General features: G+C 40.2%; 2 protein-coding genes across 3 annotated transcripts in view; one reads left to right on the top strand and one right to left on the bottom strand.

Annotated features, from left to right (window-relative positions):
* Positions 1-9,765, top strand: part of LOC137629687 (scm-like with four MBT domains protein 2) — a 47,515-nt gene extending 37,750 nt beyond the window's left edge. Inside the window, exons 11-12 of the mRNA XM_068361243.1 lie at positions 6,760-6,925; positions 9,084-9,765. Of these exons, the coding sequence (XP_068217344.1) occupies positions 6,760-6,925; positions 9,084-9,511 (594 nt within the window). The 3' untranslated portion in view covers positions 9,512-9,765. The remainder of the gene's footprint in view (positions 1-6,759; positions 6,926-9,083) is intronic.
* A 6,142-nt stretch (positions 9,766-15,907) lies between these two features.
* LOC137629688 (PAT complex subunit CCDC47) overlaps positions 15,908-20,915 on the bottom strand; it is a 40,074-nt gene continuing 35,066 nt past the window's right edge. For both annotated transcript variants that reach the window (XM_068361245.1, XM_068361244.1), the window contains exons 11-12: positions 19,795-19,824; positions 15,908-18,983 (exon numbers count right to left, since the gene is read on the bottom strand). In XM_068361245.1, coding sequence (XP_068217346.1) covers positions 19,819-19,824 — 6 coding nt within the window. In that variant the 3' untranslated portion in view covers positions 15,908-18,983; positions 19,795-19,818. The remainder of the gene's footprint in view (positions 18,984-19,794; positions 19,825-20,915) is intronic.

Genomic DNA, 20,915 nt, shown 5'->3' with positions numbered 1-20,915 from the left:
GCATGAGGGTGCATCTGTTCGTGCCAGTCGTCCTCCCAGTCCGGGACCTCTTGCAAGCTCCCAAGCCCAGGAGAGAAGCAATGTCGAAGGACCAAAGGTTTCGACAGGCCTTGATCAGCGTACGGATGTACCCTCAGTGGTTGCGGACGTATCTGTCAGAGATCGTCCCATCCACAAACAGACGAGTGAGCCCATTCATTCCTCGTCTGTGGAAGAAGTTTCTAGGAAGAAACGTTGGACCAAGGTCTCACGACCTCTCAAGCGCAAGGTCCCTTCCGAGCGAGTCCAACGGCCCAGGTGTAGCCACTGGGTCAGTTCGGACTCGCCGCAGTCTTCCGAAGACTGCACACCTCCCAAGAGAGGTAGAGTGGTTCCACAGCAGGCAATCAATCCGTCTGTTGCCGCACCAACCACGGTAGACCCTAAGTGGTCCATGCTGCAGACTATGCAGTCTCAGCTTGCTTCCTTCATGCAGGAGTATCGTGCTGAGAAGGTTGACACTGCACCTGTTAACCTACAACCTGCCACGGTTGTGCGCTCAGCAGATACTGCGGCTGCCTGCTCCCACACTCCACCTGTGAGAGCTCCACCACCGATGCGCAGTCGACCCTGCCAGACGCATGTTCATGCAGAACCCTCCGTTGACATGCGTGAGCTACCGCATCAGCAGTGGGAAGGTGCTGTCAAGCTGCCGTGTTTTGACGCAATGCGGCAGTCTCCGCAACCCACGGCAGTCCCTCCCACGCACCAGCACTCCGCTTTTGTTGTTGCCAGCTCGCAGACTGACCAGCAGCGGCATGATGTTGGATCCAGTGCAGCTACGCATGCACCCGTGCTGCCTGATCCAGCCGTTCAGCTTTCTGCTCCACCTTTGCCACTTCCTCCTCAGCTTTCGGATGATGGAGTATCTGATGACGACGAAGCTGCGCATTTGGACGATCCGCACTCCGACATAGAAGAACCCAAGTCTACGCCTCCCTCCTTAGACTTTAGGAAAGTCCTTGCCCTGTTTAGGGAACTGTATCCGGAACAGTTTGTGTCTGCAACCCCGCGCTCACCTCCCTCCGAGTTCGCTTTAGGCATGCAGTCAGCAGCTCCTGCCTTTACGAAACTCGTACTCGCGCGCTCATCCAAGAGAGCTTTGAGGGTACTGGGAGAGTGGTTGCAGTCCAAGAAGCAACTGGGGAAGACTGCCTTCATCTTTCCGCCTACCAAGCTTGCTTCCAAATCTAGCGTCTGGTATGCCACGGGAGAGGAACCCGGCTTGGGAGTTCCTGCCTCTGCCCAGGGCGACTTCTCAAGTCTGGTTGACTCTCCCCGCAGGCTGGCTATGAGACGATCTAAGATTTGCTGGTCCTTTTCTGACATGGACCATCTGTTGAAGGGAGTTTTTCGTGCTTTTGAGATCTTCAACTTCCTCGACTGGTGTTTGGGAGCGTTAAGCAGAAAGACCTCCCCTTCGGATAAGGACTCTGCCATGCTTATCATGTCTAGCATGGACAAAGCCATTCGGGATGGGTCTGGTGAGCTTGCGGCTTCGTACGTGTCTGGAGTGCTTAAGAAGAGAGATCACCTTTGCTCCTTCTTGTCTGCGGGGATCACACCATGCCAGAAGTCGGAGTTGATGTTTGCTCCGCTTTCCAAGTGTCTCTTTCCGGAAGAGCTGATCAAGGGGATTGCTGCCTCGTTGATCCAGAAGGATACCCATGACCTGGTGGCTTCTTCCGCATGTAAAGTCACAGCTTTACCTTCCGTGCCTAGACCTAGGATGGACACACCAGCATCTAGGTTCATCCCGCCCTTTCGTGGCAGAACCTCCAGCAGAGGAGGTACCCGTGCCGACAGTCATCGTGGCAAAAGGAAGAAGGGTTCCAAGTCCTCAAAAGGCAGAATCTGACTGCCTACCTCTCCAGACAGCAGTGGGAGCCAGGCTCAAGAACTACTGGCAGGCTTGGGAGAGCAGAGGTGCAGACGCTCAGTCTGTGAAGTTGCTAAGAGAGGGGTACAGGATTCCGTTCTGGCGCAATCCCCCTCTAGCAACTACTCCCATCAACCTCTCTCCCAACTACAAGGAGGAGGACAAGAGGCTAGCTTTGCAGCAAGAGGTGTCTCTCTTGCTACAAAAGGGAGCGGTAGTCATAGTCCGGGACCATCAATCCCCGGGCTTCTACAACCGTCTCTTCCTGGTAGCGAAGAAGACAGGAGGCTGGAGACCGGTGCTGGACGTCAGTGCTCTCAATGCTTTTGTCACCAAGCAGACGTTCACAATGGAGACGACGAAGTTGGTGCTAGCATCGGTCAGGAAGGAAGACTGGATGGTCTCGTTGGACCTAAAAGACGCGTACTTTCATGTCCCCGTCCATCCAGACTCCCAACCTTTCCTAAGGTTCGTCTTTGGAAAGGTCGTTTACCAGTTCCAAGCCCTGTGCTTTGGCCTAAGCACGGCACCTCTTGTGTTTACCAAACTGATGAGGAATATTGCCAAATTCCTTCACTTGGCAGACATCAGAGCCTCCCTCTATTTGGACGACTGGCTTTTAAGAGCTCCGTCAAGTCGTCGCTGTCTGGAGAATCTCAGATGGACTATGGATCTGACCAAGGAATTGGGTCTCCTGGTCAATATAGAGAAGTCCCAACTCGTCCCATCCCAAACCATTGTCTATCTAGGTATGGAGATTCAGAGTCGAGTTTTTCGGGCTTTTCCGTCGGCCCCCAGAATCAGTCAAGCCCTAGAATGCATCCAGAGCATGCTGAGAAGGAACCGATGTTCAGTCAGGCAGTGGATGAGTCTAACAGGGACACTTTCATCGCTGGCCCAGTTCATCGCGTTAGGGAGACTCCACCTCCGCCCCCTTCAGTATCATCTAGCTGCTCACTGGAGAAAGGACATGACGCTAGAAGCGGTCTCAGTTCCTATATCCGAAAAGATGAGGTCTGCGCTGACGTGGTGGAAGAACAGCATTCTTCTCAAGGAAGGTCTACCATTGGCTGTTCAGACCCCCGACCACCTTCTCTTCTCGGACGCATCGGACACGGGCTGGGGTGCGACACTGGACGGACGGGAATGCTCGGGCACGTGGAATCCGGAGCAAGGAACACTTCACATCAACTGCAAGGAGCTATTGGCAGTTCATCTGGCCTTGAGAAACTTCAAGTCCCTCCTTCTAGGCAAGGTGGTGGAGGTGAACTCCGACAACACTACTGCCTTGGCGTACATCTCCAAGCAAGGAGGGACTCATTCGAGGAAGTTGTTCGAGATCGCAAGGGACCTCCTCACCTGGTCAAGAGATCGAAAGATTTCGCTGGTAACGAGGTTCATTCAAGGCGACATGAATGTCATGGCAGATCGCCTCAGCCGGAAGGGTCAGGTCATCCCCACAGAGTGGACCCTTCACAAGAATGTTTGCAGCAGACTATGGGCCCTGTGGGGTCAGCCCACCATAGATCTGTTCGCTACCTCGATGACCAAGAGGCTCCCGAATTATTGCTCACCGATTCCGGACCCAGCAGCAGTTCACGTAGATGCCTTTCTTCTGGATTGGTCCCATCTAGACCTGTATGCGTTCCCTCCGTTCAAGATTGTCAACAAGGTACTGCAGAAGTTCGCCTCTCACGAAGGGACACGGTTGACGTTGGTTGCTCCCCTCTGGCCCGCGAGAGAATGGTTCACCGAGGTACTGCAATGGCTAGTGGACGTTCCCAGGACTCTACCTCTAAGAGTGGACCTTCTGCGTCAGCCGCACGTAAAGAAGGTACACCCAAGCCTCCACGCTCTTCGTCTGACTGCCTTCAGACTATCGAAAGACTCTCAAGAGCTAGAGGCTTTTCGAAGGAGGCAGCCAGAGCGATTGCCAGAGCAAGGAGGACATCCACTCTCAAGGTCTACCAGTCTAAATGGGAAGTCTTCCGTAGCTGGTGCAAGGCGAATTCAGTTTCCTCTGTAACGCAGATAGCTGACTTCCTTTTACATCTAAGGAATGTAAGATCCCTATCAGCTCCTACGATCAAAGGTTACAGAAGCATGTTGGCAGCAGTCTTCCGCCACAGAGGCTTAGATCTTTCCACCAACAAAGATCTACAGGACCTCCTTAAGTCTTTTGAGACCTCAAAGGAGCGTCGGTTAGCCACACCAGGCTGGAACCTAGACGTGGTTTTAAGGTTCCTGATGTCAGCAAGGTTCGAACCGCTTCAATCAGCCTCTTTTAAGGATCTCACATTAAAGACTCTTTTCCTCGTTTGCTTGGCAACAGCTAAAAGAGTCAGTGAGATTCACGCCTTCAGCAGGAACATAGGTTTTACATCTGAAACGGCTACATGTTCCTTACAGCTTGGTTTTTTAGCTAAAAACGAGCTTCCTTCTCGTCCTTGGCCCAAGTCGTTCGAGATCCCAAGCCTGTCCAACTTGGTTGGTAACGAACAAGAGAGAGTACTATGCCCAGTAAGAGCTCTTAAGTACTATTTAAGACGTACAAAGCCATTACGAGGACAATCAGAAGCTTTATGGTGTTCTATTAAGAAACCTGCTTTACCGATGTCTAAGAACGCAGTTTCTTATTACATCAGGCTTTTGATTAGAGAGGCCCATTCTCATCTGAAGGAAGAAGACCATGCTTTGCTGAAGGTAAGGACACATGAAGTTAGAGCTGTCGCTACTTCAGTGGCCTTCAAACAGAACCGTTCTCTGCAGAGTGTAATGGATGCAACCTATTGGAGAAGCAAGTCAGTGTTCGCATCATTTTACCTTAAAGATGTCCAGTCTCTTTACGAGAACTGCTACACCCTGGGACCATTCGTAGCAGCGAGTGCAGTAGTAGGTGAGGGCTCAACCACTACATTCCCATAATCCCATAACCTTTTTTAATCTTTCTCTTGAAATGCTTTTTATTGTTGTTTTTGGGTTGTACGGAAGGCTAAGAAGCCTTCCGCATCCTGGTTGATTTGGCGGGTGGTCAAATTCTTTCTTGAGAAGCGCCTAGATTAGAGGTTGTGATGAGGTCCTTTAGTATGGGTTGCAGCCCTTCATACTTCAGCACCTAGGAGTCGCTCAGCATCCTAAGAGGATCGCTAGGCTCAGTAAGGAAGACGTACTTAAAAAGGCAGAGTAATGGTTCAAGTCGACTTCCTTACCAGGTACTTATTTATTTTATGTTTGTTATTTTGAATAACTGCTAAAATGAAATTCGGGATACTTAGCTTCTAATGTTAACATGTATGCTGGTCTCCACCCACCCCCCTGGGTGTGAATCAGCTACATGATCATCGGGTAAGATTAATATTGAAAAATGTTATTTTCCTTAGTAAAATAAATTTTTGAATATACTTACCCGATGATCATGAATTTAAGGACCCTCCCTTCCTCCCCATAGAGACCCAGTGGACCGAGGAGAAAATTGGTTCTTGTTGACAAGAAGTACCTGAGTACCTACTCGACAGATGGCGCTGTTGTGTACACCCCCACCTGTATAGCGATCGCTGGCGTATCCCGACCTTAGGTTTTTTCTGTCGGGCAACAGAGTTGACAGCTACATGATCATCGGGTAAGTATATTCAAAAATTTATTTTACTAAGGAAAATAACATTTTATTGTTGTTGGGACTAATAAAATGTCCCTAATTCACCGTCATTATTTATCATTAATGGTTTGTTATATAATTTACCCCCATGGACTTGGAGTGAGCATCTCAACTCTTCTGTCATGTGCATTTTTGTCTAAATTCCTACTTGGTCAAGGTTATGTTCTGTGTCCCTTCTCAACGATTTTCTTTATTCAACACTTTTCTGACTTTCTGCTCATCACCTCTTTTCATCTCAAATTCAAACCATATCACTCCATTTCCAGCCTCTGGATGCCACACTGTGAATCTTGGTGAATGTAACTGTGGCATTCTGTCTTCTTTAGTGTTCCCATCTGAGAATTGAATTGAAGGCATTTGTTCAAGATTGTTACTTATGGCCATTTCATGCAAAAGGCCAATGATAGAATTTTTATGAAGCTACAATTTATAAAGCTTGATGGAACTTATGTAGTATGCAAGTTAAATACTACACTGCCCCTAAAGTTTTAAAAAATGTAAGCATTTTTTTGTCTGCCTACACCTACACCAAATAGTCTGGCCTATTCTTTCCACGTTCTCCTCTGGCCTCATACACCTGACAACACTCAGATTACCAAACAGTTCCACTTCACTCAAGGGGTTAACTACTGCAATGTAATTATTCAGTGGCTACTTTCCTCTTGGTAAGAGGCAAAGAGAGACTTTAGCAATGGTAAGCAGCTCTTCTATGAGGACACTCCAAAATCAAATCATCGTTCTCTAGTCTTGGGTAGTGCCATAGCCTCTGTACACTTTAGCTATGGTCAGCAGGTTTTCTAGGAAAAGGACACTCCAAAATCAAACCATTATTCTCTTGTCTCATGGCCTTCCATTGTCTTGGATTAGAGTTCTCCTGCTTGAGGGCACACTCCGGTATGCGGTTCTATCTTATTTCTTTTCCTCTTTTTTTTCTCCTTTTTTTAAGTTTCTATAGTTTATAAATTAAAGATCTAATTTAATGATGTTACTGTTCTTAAAATATTTTATTTTGATTATTTATTACTTCTCTTGTGGTTTATTTCCTTGTTTCCTTTCCTCACTGGGATAGTTTTTCCTATTGGAGCCCTTGGACTTTTAACATCTTGGTTTTCCAACTAGGGTTATAGCTTAGTTTGTATTGATAATAATGATACTTGGTTTTTATCTCTATAATTTATTTTGACAGATGCTTACACAAGCCAATCCCTCATCATATTTTAGAGGGCGTGGCAGAATTGCAAGCAATAGAGGTGGAAGAGGCGGTCTAATATACAGACGTAAAAGAGGAGGCCGAAAACGTTTGTTTGTCCCCATCAGAGCTAACCGTCTTCTACAACCCAAGTCTCTGGCTAGTAAGTATATTATATCCTAGGATGTTTTGAATTTTTCCATTTTTATTTCCAGGGTTGTTCATTTTGTCATAATAAGGTTGCACAATATTTCTATTTCATATAGTACAAATGTGTGTAGATATTGTATAGTAATTATACCAGAATTCTCATCCTTAGACTAAAAGTGAACTCAATAATGAAGTGAATAAATACTGTATATTTTACCATGCAGTGTACTGTAAGTCTTATTTGATGACCATATTTTGCCAAGCAAACTCATAATATTGTATACAATGGCTATGTGATATCAATATTTGGGTAAGCATATCCATATCCCAAAGTGTCTTCAGTCTCAGAAAATTCATTTTAGAGCTCTATTGCTCTCAATATCTGTCCCAACACTTTGAAGTAACAGTATAGTTTCTCTGAATGCTTCTCAATGTTATTTCATCTAAGTAATTCAGCCTTGTCTGTTAATGAGTTCATAAGAACAAATTATGTTTTTACAGCAAAACTTTTATTTTCTGCAAACACTTTAAGCATTAACATGTATTGTCCTTCTTCATTTTCATGTTTCTGAGGGTAAAGTAACAAAGGAAGTACAGTATTAACTGCCCTCATTGGATAACAATGTGTACTGAAGGCATGGACAGTTAGGCTTCCTTTCTGAAGTTTTATCAAAATTCTAGATTCATTTGCATGGAATAATGCTACAGTAGGGTCCCAAAATATGTGTTCAAATTTTGCAATTCCCCATTTATGCAGTCTCAAAAAAAAGAAAAAAAAGGGGGGGGGGATCTGCAAAGCCGTTCAAAGCCTGCGAATCATGCGCCACAAAACATATCAAATCTACCATTGTCTTCAAGTAGTGGTAGGCTAGCGAAGACCTAGGTACGGTAACTGGTGATATAAGTAACCAAACCATATTTACCGTACATTTTATTGTCATAATTTCATAACAAATATCCTATTTGAAGAAAAATTCCATGTCAGTGATGTAATGAACTCTCTTTCTTTAACCTTTGATAATTGTAATGGTGGTAGTAATAACATTTAGATTAGCATGATATTAATTTTTCATTAAAAATCTATCATGATTCAAATTATCCTCACTTTCTCCAATCTTGCACCATCTCGGTCACATCGAACGTTACAGTATAGCGGTAATACAGTAAATTTTTCTATAACTTTAATTTAAAACTACCTGTAGTCTAGTATTTTCTTCAGTTTTGCTGATTCCGTAATTGCTGTGGTTACAAGTTGATACGAAATGGAATGTACAATTATCTTTTGTAAAAGTTATCTTAAATTATCATACTGTCATTAGAGGTTGTTTGTTATTGTTGACTAAACATAAACAAAATGATTTTCCCGTCTAGGAATTTTTATGGATATAGTAAGTAACCTATTTGTAATAAAATGACTTAACACTAGGATGTGTAAATGCGTTTTTTCGTTATGATCAGCGACGAATCGTAAACAAATGAATGGTGTTGTTTTAAGCAGTGTGTTTAGGGAAAACATGATACTGTATATTATAAAATTGCCTTCATTTCATTCACAGTATTTTGAAGTTCTAAGGAAAAAGTAAATAAAACAGGGTTAATATGATAAAATCATTACATAATCAATTCTTGGTGAGATATCTGTTGCTGCAAAAGCTAACCTATGAGCGTGTGTAAATGCATACATTTGTTAGTTTTGATTGTCAGTGAAACATAAACAAAACAGTGGTTCCGTTTGAGATGGTGTGTTTAGAAAAAGCATGATATAACATCACCTTTATTTAGATAATTTTGGATTTCAAATGATACAGCAAAAATTAGCCTATAAACTAATGTGTTTGTAATTCACCAATCATCTTAAACAACAGATATGACCTAGATTAATTAGAATTTGTCCTAATTTTAGGTCGTTTCACACGCAGAAATATATGATACAGTATTTAACCCCCATCCAGGGTGTAATATTAAACTTTTCTAATATTGTAAAATTTGAAAACCTTTTTGATGTTTTGTTTATTCATAACAATAATTTAATATTAGAAATAGTGTTAAACATAGAACACACTGAGAATGGGTAGTAAAAATGTTTGAATGGTTAAGTTGCTTTTTGCTTTAACCCTGATAAAATTCTTAACAACAAAATATAGTAATGCTGTTACGCTTTGTTTTTGTAGCTCCAACTTATGATGCCTCAGAGGATATTGAAGATGAGGACGAGTGTGAAGTTGAAGAAGGGGAAGAGGAAGAAAATATCAGTGGATCTGAAGAGGGCATCGCAAGTTTTAGAGAAGAGCTACCACAGAAAAGGAGACGTACAGAGTATCCTGACTCCAGTCCTGGTTTAGAACCTGCTGCTGTAACTTCAGACCCACTGCAGTGGACAGTTAAGGATGTCGAAGTTTACGTGGCAAGTCAACCCGCAATTTGTCATCATGCTGTACGATTGCGAGAGCAAGAAGTTGATGGTAGGGCATTTTTATTATTAAATCTTCCAACTTTGGTTCAGAATTTAGGGTTACCTCATAGTTCAGCGGTATCTCTGGCTCAACATATTTGTCGAGTAAAATTAGCCCACTTTATGTATTACAGGTGTGATGCGTAACGTAAATTATAGTTTAGTACATATTTGGCATAAACGATTACTCTCTTCAAACCATTTGTCATTTTTCCTTTTGTTTAAATTCTCTTTTGCCAAAAAATCTCTTGTTGTTTCTGTCCTTTATTTTTATAAGCTTTTCAGGTATATTATAAACTTATGAGTTGTGATTGAGACAATTTTAGATTGAGATGACGTATTTGTATGAATGTAATTATTCTTGCACATTGAGACTATTTGAAATATAAATACTCTATTTATGGTGAATGTAATTATTTCATGTGCATTATAATCTTATTGGTGTTAGTTGTATTAATTAAGATTTTTCAATATGGATCATTATGAAGTTTTACCACTGTTATTTTTGTTACTGTATTTTGTTAATTACCTCATAATATTTTTTCTTATTAAAGGAAAAAGAAATTGAAAGCCAAATGCCTATTCTGCTATTGGCATGCTAGTTATAAGCATTAAATTTGAAAGAAATATTTGCTCATCTTACTGCTGCTGTACGTTATACAGTATTCAGATAGAAATTCAAGATCTCCATGATTAATTGTTAAATGTTATTTATGTATTTGTTTTCCAAATATTCGTTCTTGCATGAATGTAAACCATCACTCTTTAATGGGAGTATGACTTATGGGAAGGCTGGAATGTTGTTGAAATCTAACAATATTTATTAGTTAACATCCAGAAGGTGGCAGGAAGCCCCTCCCACGGGGCAGTAAGGTAGACGCTCACTTTTGACTTTGGTTGTAAGGAGTACAGACGTACTCTTGCTGCCTCTAGTTTTGTCTTAGTCACTGGGTGTTTAAGGGGGAAGAGAGGGAGGGACGGTGCGTACTGGCACCGAGAACCAGACCTTGAAAGTGTATCGTTAAAAGATACAGCTGTCTACATTCCTGTTACTTATGCTCGGTCTCATACCAAACCGAGAGTACGTTGTAAGTAGGGATGAAGCAGCACACACACTCATACAGATTCTGCACTCGCATTGATCAGGAGGAGGGCACCACCCTTCTTTCCTTCCCTTTTCCACTGATCATTCTCTCTCCTAAGGATACTTAGGGTCCAAAATCAGAGAAATTGATTCTTGGTTGGGTGACAGGAACTAGTGATTGGTATCTTCACTTTTATGAGCAATTCATTCACATGATCTTGGGCAGGAACTTGATCTTTGGTCTCCTCACGCTAGATTTCTTCATGTTCGATCTCCGTGCAATCAGTCACCACATGATCAGTCAACATGTGATCGTTCTCTTGGTGACCCTGCTGTCCACCTTTGATGTTCCTACATGATTGCACAGATGGGAACGAGATCATGTGTCACCTGTTCTTACCCATATGGACAGTCCATGTCCCTGTAAATTCCCATGCAATCAGGAATAGAGGCAAGTGACCTCTTGGGATCACTCTCAGCACTCTTACGCGAACCGAGATAACCCAGCCCACAATTGGCAGCAAGGACCTATACCTTTAAGTATCTGGTACTCGTGAAACTCGCCTGTTCACCACCTGATTAGCTCACCCGTGCACCACCTGATACAGTACCACTTTCTATAGTTTGCCCTACATTGGCTAAAGTATGTGTAGCGTCAGCCTCTTTGGAAGGTTCCAGAGCCAGATGCAATTCTAGTTCTGATGGGAATCCGATTGTCGATTGGCCCACTCTTTAACCTCTTCAGAATACACTCACAGTTCCATTTGTGGTCCAGTTTGTGCTTACTCTGGGAGGAACGAGCTATCTAATGAGGGTATTTAGAGACCTCATACCTGGCAAAGAGGGAGCCCTAGGTTTTGTTATTCCAACAGTGGCCGATTCCGGTTGGACAGAGACGGGGAATCTTGAGACAGTATTTGTTCGTTGACATTCTTGCTTTCCTTTGTGAGTGCAACGAGTGCCATTGCTCCTATTTGACTTATGTGATTGGAGCCCATTAAGAATATAAGACCTCCCTTGGTGCCATGGCCAGAAATTCCTTGCAGGGCCTTAGAGCAAATTCTCAGTTCTTCAGACCAGAGAATTCACTGTCTTAACTGATTGAATAAATTCCTGCATCCCTCCCCACTCTCTTGACCAAAGGTTCATTCCAGGAAAAGGAATGTTCTCTTCTCGGCTTTTGAGTATTTCCAGGGAATCATTCTCTATGACGGGCCTCAAAGCAGTTTTTTCTTTTATTGATCAGTGGTCTGATGTAATCGCCTACTTCACCATTAAAGTGTCAAATTTTTTAATCAACAGAATTAGTTCTGCTGATATTAGGCATTTAATGACGTCACTTGGAAGGTTTTTATCATTTTGTATGTTTCTTTGATTTCCAATATGTTTGATGTTAGGAATATAGATGGATATTTTACTATTGGAAATTTTTACTATTGTATCAATTTAAAGATGTTTCTCTTTTTATTAACATTATCCATATTTCCTTGAAAATTAGTCTTTTGTTTGAGTATTGTCTTCAGAGTTCCGACTCAACTTTGATTTAGTGGTATTGAGATTTTTACTGGTTATTAAAGATATTTATCATTAATTTATTCATATCATTTATATATATTATTAATCATTCTTTTTCCATCTATAAATATTCCCCCTCCTATTTACTACCTTACAGCTAAGTATTTATTTTACATTGTATTTTTTACCTAAACACATGAACAATATCTTAAGGTTGTGAGAAATCCCGCTAATTTTGTTTTTGTGTTGTAATCAGGCTCGAAAGAACATCTCGGCTTATTGGCCCCTGTTTATGCCTTGTTTTTAGCAGTGAATACATGCATAATTATTTGTATGTTATTAATGATAGGGTATAGGTCAGTATGTTGTGACGGGCCTGTCTGATGTAGTCGTCTGTTTCAGTCAATAGCATAATAGCCTTATCTTACGATAGTTTATACCTCTAGATGGCTTAGATTATTATGTCATAGAGGCCATTTATTCATTATGTTAAAGTAGCCTGATTTAGGCTATACGGCATGATCATAGTTGCCGACCATCCCATTTTATATTTTGATCGCTTGATCTTTTGCTAAGTTATAAATTAATCCATATTGTAGGCCTAACATTGATACATATCTTATGCTAGTGAAGTCTAATAGGTTAGGCCTAGGCGCGTATTTGGTAGGCTAATACCGGTGCGACTATTACCGGCCTTAGGGGTCCCACGGTAGATTACAATCATTGTTTTGTTTTACCAACTAATTATAGTTCTTACGCTAGGCTAATATAAGAATGAATTTTTCGTTTGCATATATTTAGTATCAGGTTAGGCTATCAGACTGAGAAGCCTATTAGCAACTTTTGTGTTGTAACAAAACCTACAGTAAATTATCTTTGTTTTATTCCTTTTGTTATGGAACCCTTTGATTTTCCTTCTGAGGACTGTAACGGGTGAGATTTCTTGCTGTTATTAAAATGTCAACATGAGACATGCCGTGTCTATACTGTCTACTGTATCAATGCATATTTGCATGGCACTTTATAGTAAATTTCATTCTTTCAGGAATGATTATTAGTGTTTCCAGAGATACATTTTCATGTGTAGATTTACCTATCTTTACTTCTATTGTCAACAAATATGACAAATGGATTTGAATTGATTGGCCTACTCAGCATTGTAAGGTATGTGAGAGACATTTGATTTGCCCAACCCCTTTTTACCAGTTGACTAATGGAAATGTCACCCTCCATCTTATGTGAGAAACATTAATTATTTTTGTTTAATGTGTAAGTCTGAATTATAAAACTTTCCTCCACCACTACTGTACTTTGGATTTATCATTCTTGCAATGTTAATGAAGTACAACATTTTTTACTAATGGGAAATAGGACAAGGAATGTTGATTTTTAGCAATGCTATGGTGCTGAAGGCTATGTCCCTCTTTCATCAGAGTGACATAGAGCTAAAAATGGAGAAGTGGACGAAGCTAAGCCAGGACTCACTTATCCATCATGCAGACACCTTGTATGGACCTTCAGAGGCAGCCACAGCAAGATTCCAGTCTCAGCCACACCTTTGAAATAGGCTATGAAGAATCTCCGATGTCCCCCCCAAACCCCGATCAGAACCTCAAGCTGTCTTCCTTGTAGAAAGGTTTGTTCAATGCTCCACCCTCTTGTACCCAACCTAATCAGTTTAGGAAGGGGGGGTAGAGACACGAAGGGAGGAAATGGGAGTCCCCTCCTCCAAATGCTGCAAGTTCGAGGACATCTGTCTGCCATTGGGCAATGTGGCAATGATGTGAAGCAGTACAGTGGCTGGTGGAAGTCTCGAGATGAACACCGTCTTTCATTCACATTCCCCGCACTCTCATCATGTTGGCATTCCACAGCCCCTCTGGAATCGTCTCATGTCCTCCCTTAGCGGCAGAGGTCAAGCGATGGAGGAGAAGATGGTGTTTGAAGTTGTTCGAGACAGTCCTCAGGATTCCTAGTTAACTTTACCTAGTGAAGTTAACTGGGATGTGAATACCAGTTATTGACCTCTCTTGGCTGAACAAGTTTATTTGTCTGACTCTGATTGGTATAGAGACAGCAAGTAATGTGCAAACAGCCATTAGAGGAAAACTACAAACTTCCGGTGAACCTGAAGGATGCTTTGTGCTTCAGACTGTTATCCACTCCTACTTCCCATGTGTTCACGCTGATCTCGGCTTGTTCCCACTAGAATGGGATACTCCTCTGGAAGTTTCTTGACAACTGGCAGATCCTGACCTCCTCTGGGAGGCAGTTGCATCAGGATCGATGATTGTTTTCCTTTGGTCGTGATCTAAGGTCACTGTCAGTCAGGAAGTCGAGTCTCATGCCCAGTTAAAGGATGAAATACCTGAGCATGCTAGTGTCCATAGCAAAAGCATTTCCATTAGACAATCACATCAGCAGGCTCAGGAAGGTGGCAATGTCTACTGGGACATCTTTTTTTGTTGAAGAAACTTGTTCCACACAAAAATGTCCACCACCAACAGCTTCAGTGATGCCTGAAGAGTCAATGGTGAGCAGCCAGCAATCTCTCTTCCATGGTTTGAACAACAGAACCTCTTTATGAGAGTTAAACTAATTTCCCCACCCCCCAAGATGCAACTGTTTGTGGACATAACCAGGGAGGGGTGAGGTGCAAACCTGAGGAATCAAACCCCTTAGGTATGCAGCCCCTGGAAGCACCTGCATAACAACAGGTTGCAGTGTTGACAGGTGACAACACTACATTCGCGGTTTACATCAGTAAGCAAGGACGCACCACCTCATACATCCATTCAAGTTGACAAAGCAGGTGCACATCTTGATCGTGGATAACACTCAGCAAGGTTCATACTTGTTAACTAAGTCTGAACTGGAAACTCCTGCAGCTTTTCTCGTTATTCTAGACCATTGGTAGGATTTGAGGATGTTTTTTTGATACCCTTAGAACCACTGGTATGCCTACTTCTTTCCAACTTGATTGTAAGCAGATAAAATGTTGCTGTATGTTGATTATGCCAGACCTCAGAACAACCCTGGTTGCTCCTAGATGGCCACAGAACAAGTGGGAACCCGATCTGCGGAGCTATTAAGAGAACTACGTATTAACATACCCTTCTAAGGAAGGTCTTTGGCATGAATTTCCTTGTCGCTCTCTGCCAAGAGAAGAGCCTTCCGGTCACATTGGGAAAAGACTACCTCTCGGCTTCATACAGTTTTAGAGCTGAGGAACATGGACCTGCTCCTAAGGGGAGTGGTTTGTTCCCAAGAGCTTAGAGCAGGCATGCCCACCTCGGATCCTTGGGGTCCGGAGAGGGAACTAGAGTTCTCAATCTCTTCCGAAGCCCCATACAAGCGTTTGAAATGAGTGTCAGACAAGTTCCAGCTCTTTACACGGTCTTTTGGCTACCCTTGGCATTCGTGAAACAAGTGGCCAAGCTTTTGACATCACTAGTATTAACAAAAGATGGAAGGAGATCTCCTTAGTTTATTTCTGAGTTTGTAGGCACGATACCAGGTTCAAGTCCTTCATGCATATTAGGTGCTCTGATATTTCCAGGCAAAGTTAAACCAGTCGTATTTTGGTTCATATGAACTTCTCCCCCCCAGATCAGTTTCCTATTAAAGGGTAATGGTTTGCATTCGTATAGGAACAAATCACAGATTTTTAATGCAATCTGTATTTTATCCCAACTATATTCACTTCAGTCCTTTACTTCCCATCTCACAAGTCGTAAGGTTGAAAGCAAGTCTAGACAGATGGGCCCCCCAGGGCTTCCTGCCACCTGTTAGTAGTTAATTAGCTTGTTAAATTTCAACAGCTATTCCAACATTTGTTGAAGACATACTCCTTTTAAAGCACTGTTTTGTTAATAAAATTACAATTTACTTTTTAAAGTTGTGATATTTCCCAGTTCAAAGGATTGATTAAAAGAAAATCAAGGTTAGAGAATTTCCTATGACTTTATAAAACATGTATTTCTTCATTTCTTAATATAAAAAATTGACCGGTATAGTGCCTTCCTCTGCAATAAATTAAAGTACAGTTCATTACCCTGCATCATAAACCAAATAATGCATGTTGTGGAATATAGCATTGGATTTAGTTGAAATAGTTAAAATTCTGGTTTAAAGTCAAAATTACATTTCATTTACCACTAAATTTTCTCTAAAGCCAATTTCAATAATCCTTGGCTGCCATGTACAATTATAGTTTTACAAGTGCTGGAAGAGAATAGCTTCCTAGCCGGAGGGTCAAAAGTATTTTTAGGAAAGAATGAAATAACATCACAGCCTATGAAAATTATGCAGTAATGAAGATGGAGCCATCAAACGAAAATGTGACCACATTAAAAAAAATAAGTTTTACAAAGATTTTCAATATCAAACCATTTTATTCTTACATCCCTATCCAGACTTACAATAACATGTGAAAACCTCAAGGGTTTGGCCACAAAACCTAGCAAACAGTTACCAAAGTATACTGGGAAGCAGCAATGAGCATAGATGATGTCAGAACCAAGAACACAACTGGCAAACACCCACACTGACATGTCTGGATTTCCATGGTTTTGGCAAGGAACTGCAACACTAGCACAAATACAATTACAGAAGTAACTTGTAGACTGTTTAACATCTTGGCTTTTTAGTGTTTTTTTTTTCACATAAATGTTATCTGCATGATCATAGGTAGTAAACTCTTCTCTAAAAGAATTGTAAAATGTGTTGGGGTCCATTTTCTTGTACTTTTTAAAATTTCTGTTTCATACCTATCTTGCAGTTTACATTGTAAAATTGTCACAGGTTCACCTTGTTTTAAAGCGTAACATTATAATGCTTCATTTTAATCTTGCTTCACACCAATGTAATGATATCAGCCTGCACTGGACTAGATGTAACTAACTTTTGAAACCAAAAGTTTGACCATGTCAAGTACCTGTGTTGACATAGGTTTTCAACTTTCCTGTGAACAAGTAGACACCTTGTGACGAAGAAAAATCTGGTAGCACTGGTTGTTACCAAATCAATGCCTTTAGTTCTTTGTGCATCCTTCTAACATGTCTCTTGCTCATTCCTGCCACCAATCATCGTCTGGTAACTTTGATCGAGTAGATGCAGCCTTGACAAATTTCAAGAACAAAAAATGACAAATTTTCCAGCATACTTTACACATCTAGCATGTTAAAGTTTCCATGCTAAGAAGTAAGCAATGCTAATTGGGAAAAAATTAAAAAGGTCATTGTGGATATGTAATTAGAGACCACATGTCATTGAACATAAAGTGTCATCAAACAGTAAAAAAATTATTTCCAATTCTACCCATAAGATTTCATTTACAACCTTAATTATAGGATCTGTGAAATCAGTTCTCTGCAACAGTCCAGTCTGACTTAAATCTAAAAAAAAAAAAAAAAATATGGCTGATGACAAAGAAATAGAGGTAACCCATTTCCACTATGTTCAATTACAAAATCTGTAATATGGGAGAATGATTTATTAACAAGTGAAGATGCTCAGTCTAAATTTTATTACCTGGTTTGTTATTCATCCTAACCTTAGCAAAATAAATTTTGATCTAACTGAACATTAACGAATAATGGATGCAAAAAGAACTCTACAATCCCAACTACTCAGTTTCAACCAAAAACCCTACCAAATACACAGGAATTCTTTACAGTCGGGGAAAATTAAAAAATACACCTGCCTTTCGGATGCATAATTTACTATTAATCACCTGGGCTTCAAGATGCAATTGGCAGTAAAATTATTGTAGTGTGTTGATTTCAGATTATCATATGCTACTATATTACCCTACACACTATTTTTCCTGCCTCTGTAAACTGTTCAACTGGATACAAAAGTGTATACGGACTCTGTTATAGGCTTTGTCAACGTGTATTAATAAAGTCTTCATTTTCTATTCTTATTGCTGTGTTCCCCTTTCAATCTATACACAAACAGTGTAAATGTGACCTATATACAGGTAGCTAAAACTTGTTTTATATACAGAACTTAACAATTTGTATGGAATGATATGGCAACAATCACTCTATAATTACAGTAACCAGACTATATATATTATGAGCTGGGGTACCATGAACTCCATGATGAGGCATCTAAACCCATGATCTTACAACAACATTGGCAAAAAAGAAAAAAAGAAATAAAATAGCATTGACTAAAGGAACATTACAACCAAGCTCTGCAATATAGGGGGGGGGGGATCTATTGACACAATAATTCATCCACATTTTGGCTTCAAAAGAAATTAAAGTTCGGCATTCCTTTGGAAGCTTGAGTTTAGTCAGATTTAATTTCCTAATGGAATATTAAATATATCAAAATATATTCTGCCACAAGAAAATCTTCAGCTCAGAAAGTAAGTGGATATATTTGTTGGTCTTAACTTTAAATAAGTCTGTGTAGTTTTCTTAGCCTTCAAAATACGGAACATTGAGCCAAACCAAAGAATATTCTATAACAGTACTGATCTCTTAAATTTTCATATCACATTATGAAGAAATACAATCATTAGAAAAAATCTGTAATACAATATGAACAAATTTAATTCACTTCATCCACAGGCTAACAAATACAACACAGTGATTCAACCCACTTAAAAACATACTCAAATCTACACAATATCATAGCTTCAAATACATAACATTGCTTATCAATAATTGAGAAATTATTTATCAGTCAATTATTTTACCCTATCTGAGACTGAAAAGATTGCATTTAAAAGAAAATGGAAAATAGAAACCATTTTCTATGTGCTCAAACAATTACTGTACTGTACTAGGAAGATGTAGCATCAATACTAATACTGTAAATCTAATTATTTCTTTTCGTTTTGAAAATCTAAAGATACAGTTCTAGCAACTAATTTAAAATTCAACTGCTATTCTACATTAAAGTGACCAGAAGTAAAAACAGAAAGGACGGCAATGAAACACTAGTTTTACACAAGTTTTTAAAACTCTTGTCTTGAATGCGTCCTCTGCAACACTTCAGGAAATCCTAAAAATAGAAATGGTGCATTCAAGAATATTATGTTAGAAGTAAAAGTCACCAAAGGTAGTATTACTCCACTAAAACTTTTCTTCCATTAATAATCATTAAACACTTATTTTTCATGTTTAATACTATCCAAAAGATTATTCATTACCCAGTCATAACAATATACACTAACTACCCAGAACATAATTTATCATAAAATAAGAAAATAAATTGCAAAGTCATTTATGAAAAAAAAAAGTCTGGATTCGTCCCAACAATTTTTACCATCAAGATTTTTTTCAGGTTTTTTTTTTTGTTTTGTTTAATTTTCACACTCCAGATATGGCATAGCAATTTAATATGAAAGTACATGAATATAGAAAATAAGGAATTTACAGTAATATCCATCTCAAGTGTCAGTTACGACTTTGTCTTTCTACTTAAACATTAAATACGAATATAAAATCCAACTTTTGTTGTTTTATCGGTCTCAAGTCATGAAATAACAATTACTTAAAGTACCGTACTGTATTTCACTTGTTAGCTTATTAACATGAGTATCTGGTTTTTTTATAAAAGGATGGCAGGTTGTAAGTATTTTTGTGTCTTCAGAACATGTACAGTGTAGGGAATCTTTAGGTCACTTTATAGGGCAAAAATCTTGATCTACATCTTAAAGTGACACAGTCAAATCTCTTGAAACCAATTAAAGACATAGGGTGGAGTATTACTTTATCAAAATAATATAAAGAAATAAAGTATACTGTAACTGTATGATCTATTTTAAAGTTTGTCATATATATATCCAAGAAAAAAACTGACAATTTCTTACCTTATTATTATAAGATTCATAACTTCATCCCTGAAAAGAAAAAAAATACCAGTATGAAAATAATTTTCAATAAAAAAAAATTATTTCTAGAGAGAGAGAGAGAGAGAATGCCGCCATTGTAGGAAAGAGAAGGGTTATTTATAAATTAGAGCCATTGAAGGAAAGAGAAGGGTTATTTATAAATTAAGAGCCATTGATAGAAAGAGAAAGGGCATTTATAAATAAGTCATCATCATCTCCTCTGACGCTTAACGCAAAGGGCCTAGGTTAGATTTTGTCAGTCGTCTCTATCTTGAGCTTTTAATTCAATACTTCTCCATTCATCATCATCTTCACTCTTCATAGTCCTCAGCCAAGTAGGACTGGATCTTCCAAATCTTCTAGTGCCTTGTGGAGCCCAGCTAAAAGTTTGGTGAACTAATCTCTTTTGGGGAGTGCGAAGAGCATGCCCAAACTATCTCCATCAACCCCTCATCATGATCTCATCCACATATGGCACTCGAGTAATCTCTTCTAGTTTCATTTCTAATCCTGTCCTGCCCTTTAACTCCCATTATTCTTCTCAGGGCTTTGTTCTCAAATCTAATAATTCTATTGGAGATTATTTTATTGTCATACCATGACTCGTGTCCACATAACACCAATCTCACTAAACTGATATATAGTCTGATTTTTATATGTAATTTCAGGCGATTTGATTTCCAAATTTTACTAAACCTAGCCATTGTCTGATTTGCTTTGCTCAATCTTTCACTAAACTATAATTCTGTGGCCGCGGGGGCATAAAACAATTAGAATAGCGCCAACGTTATCCCTGCGTGTCGTAAGAGGCGACTAAAAGGGACGGGACGAGGGGGCTGGGAACCCCCTCTCCTGTAAAAGTATCCTGTGAGACAGCAACAAAGAGATGGAGCTGGGGGGAGAGTGACTGCTCCCCGCACTCTAGTTTTGGGGTGTTTGAATGTGCGTGGATGTAGTACGATAGAGAGTAAAAGATGTGAGATTTGAAGTATGTTTAGAAGTAGAAGGATGGATGTATTGGACTTGTGTGAGACAAAGATGAAAGGAAAGGGTGAAGTGATGTTTGGTGAAATGTCTGGTAGAGTGTCTGGGATTGAAAG

Source organism: Palaemon carinicauda, chromosome 37 (genome assembly GCF_036898095.1).
Source record: "Palaemon carinicauda isolate YSFRI2023 chromosome 37, ASM3689809v2, whole genome shotgun sequence".
Taxonomy (NCBI): domain Eukaryota; kingdom Metazoa; phylum Arthropoda; class Malacostraca; order Decapoda; family Palaemonidae; genus Palaemon; species Palaemon carinicauda.
The sequence above is the reverse complement of the archived record's forward strand: the minus strand, read 5'-3'. Positions and strand labels throughout refer to the sequence as shown.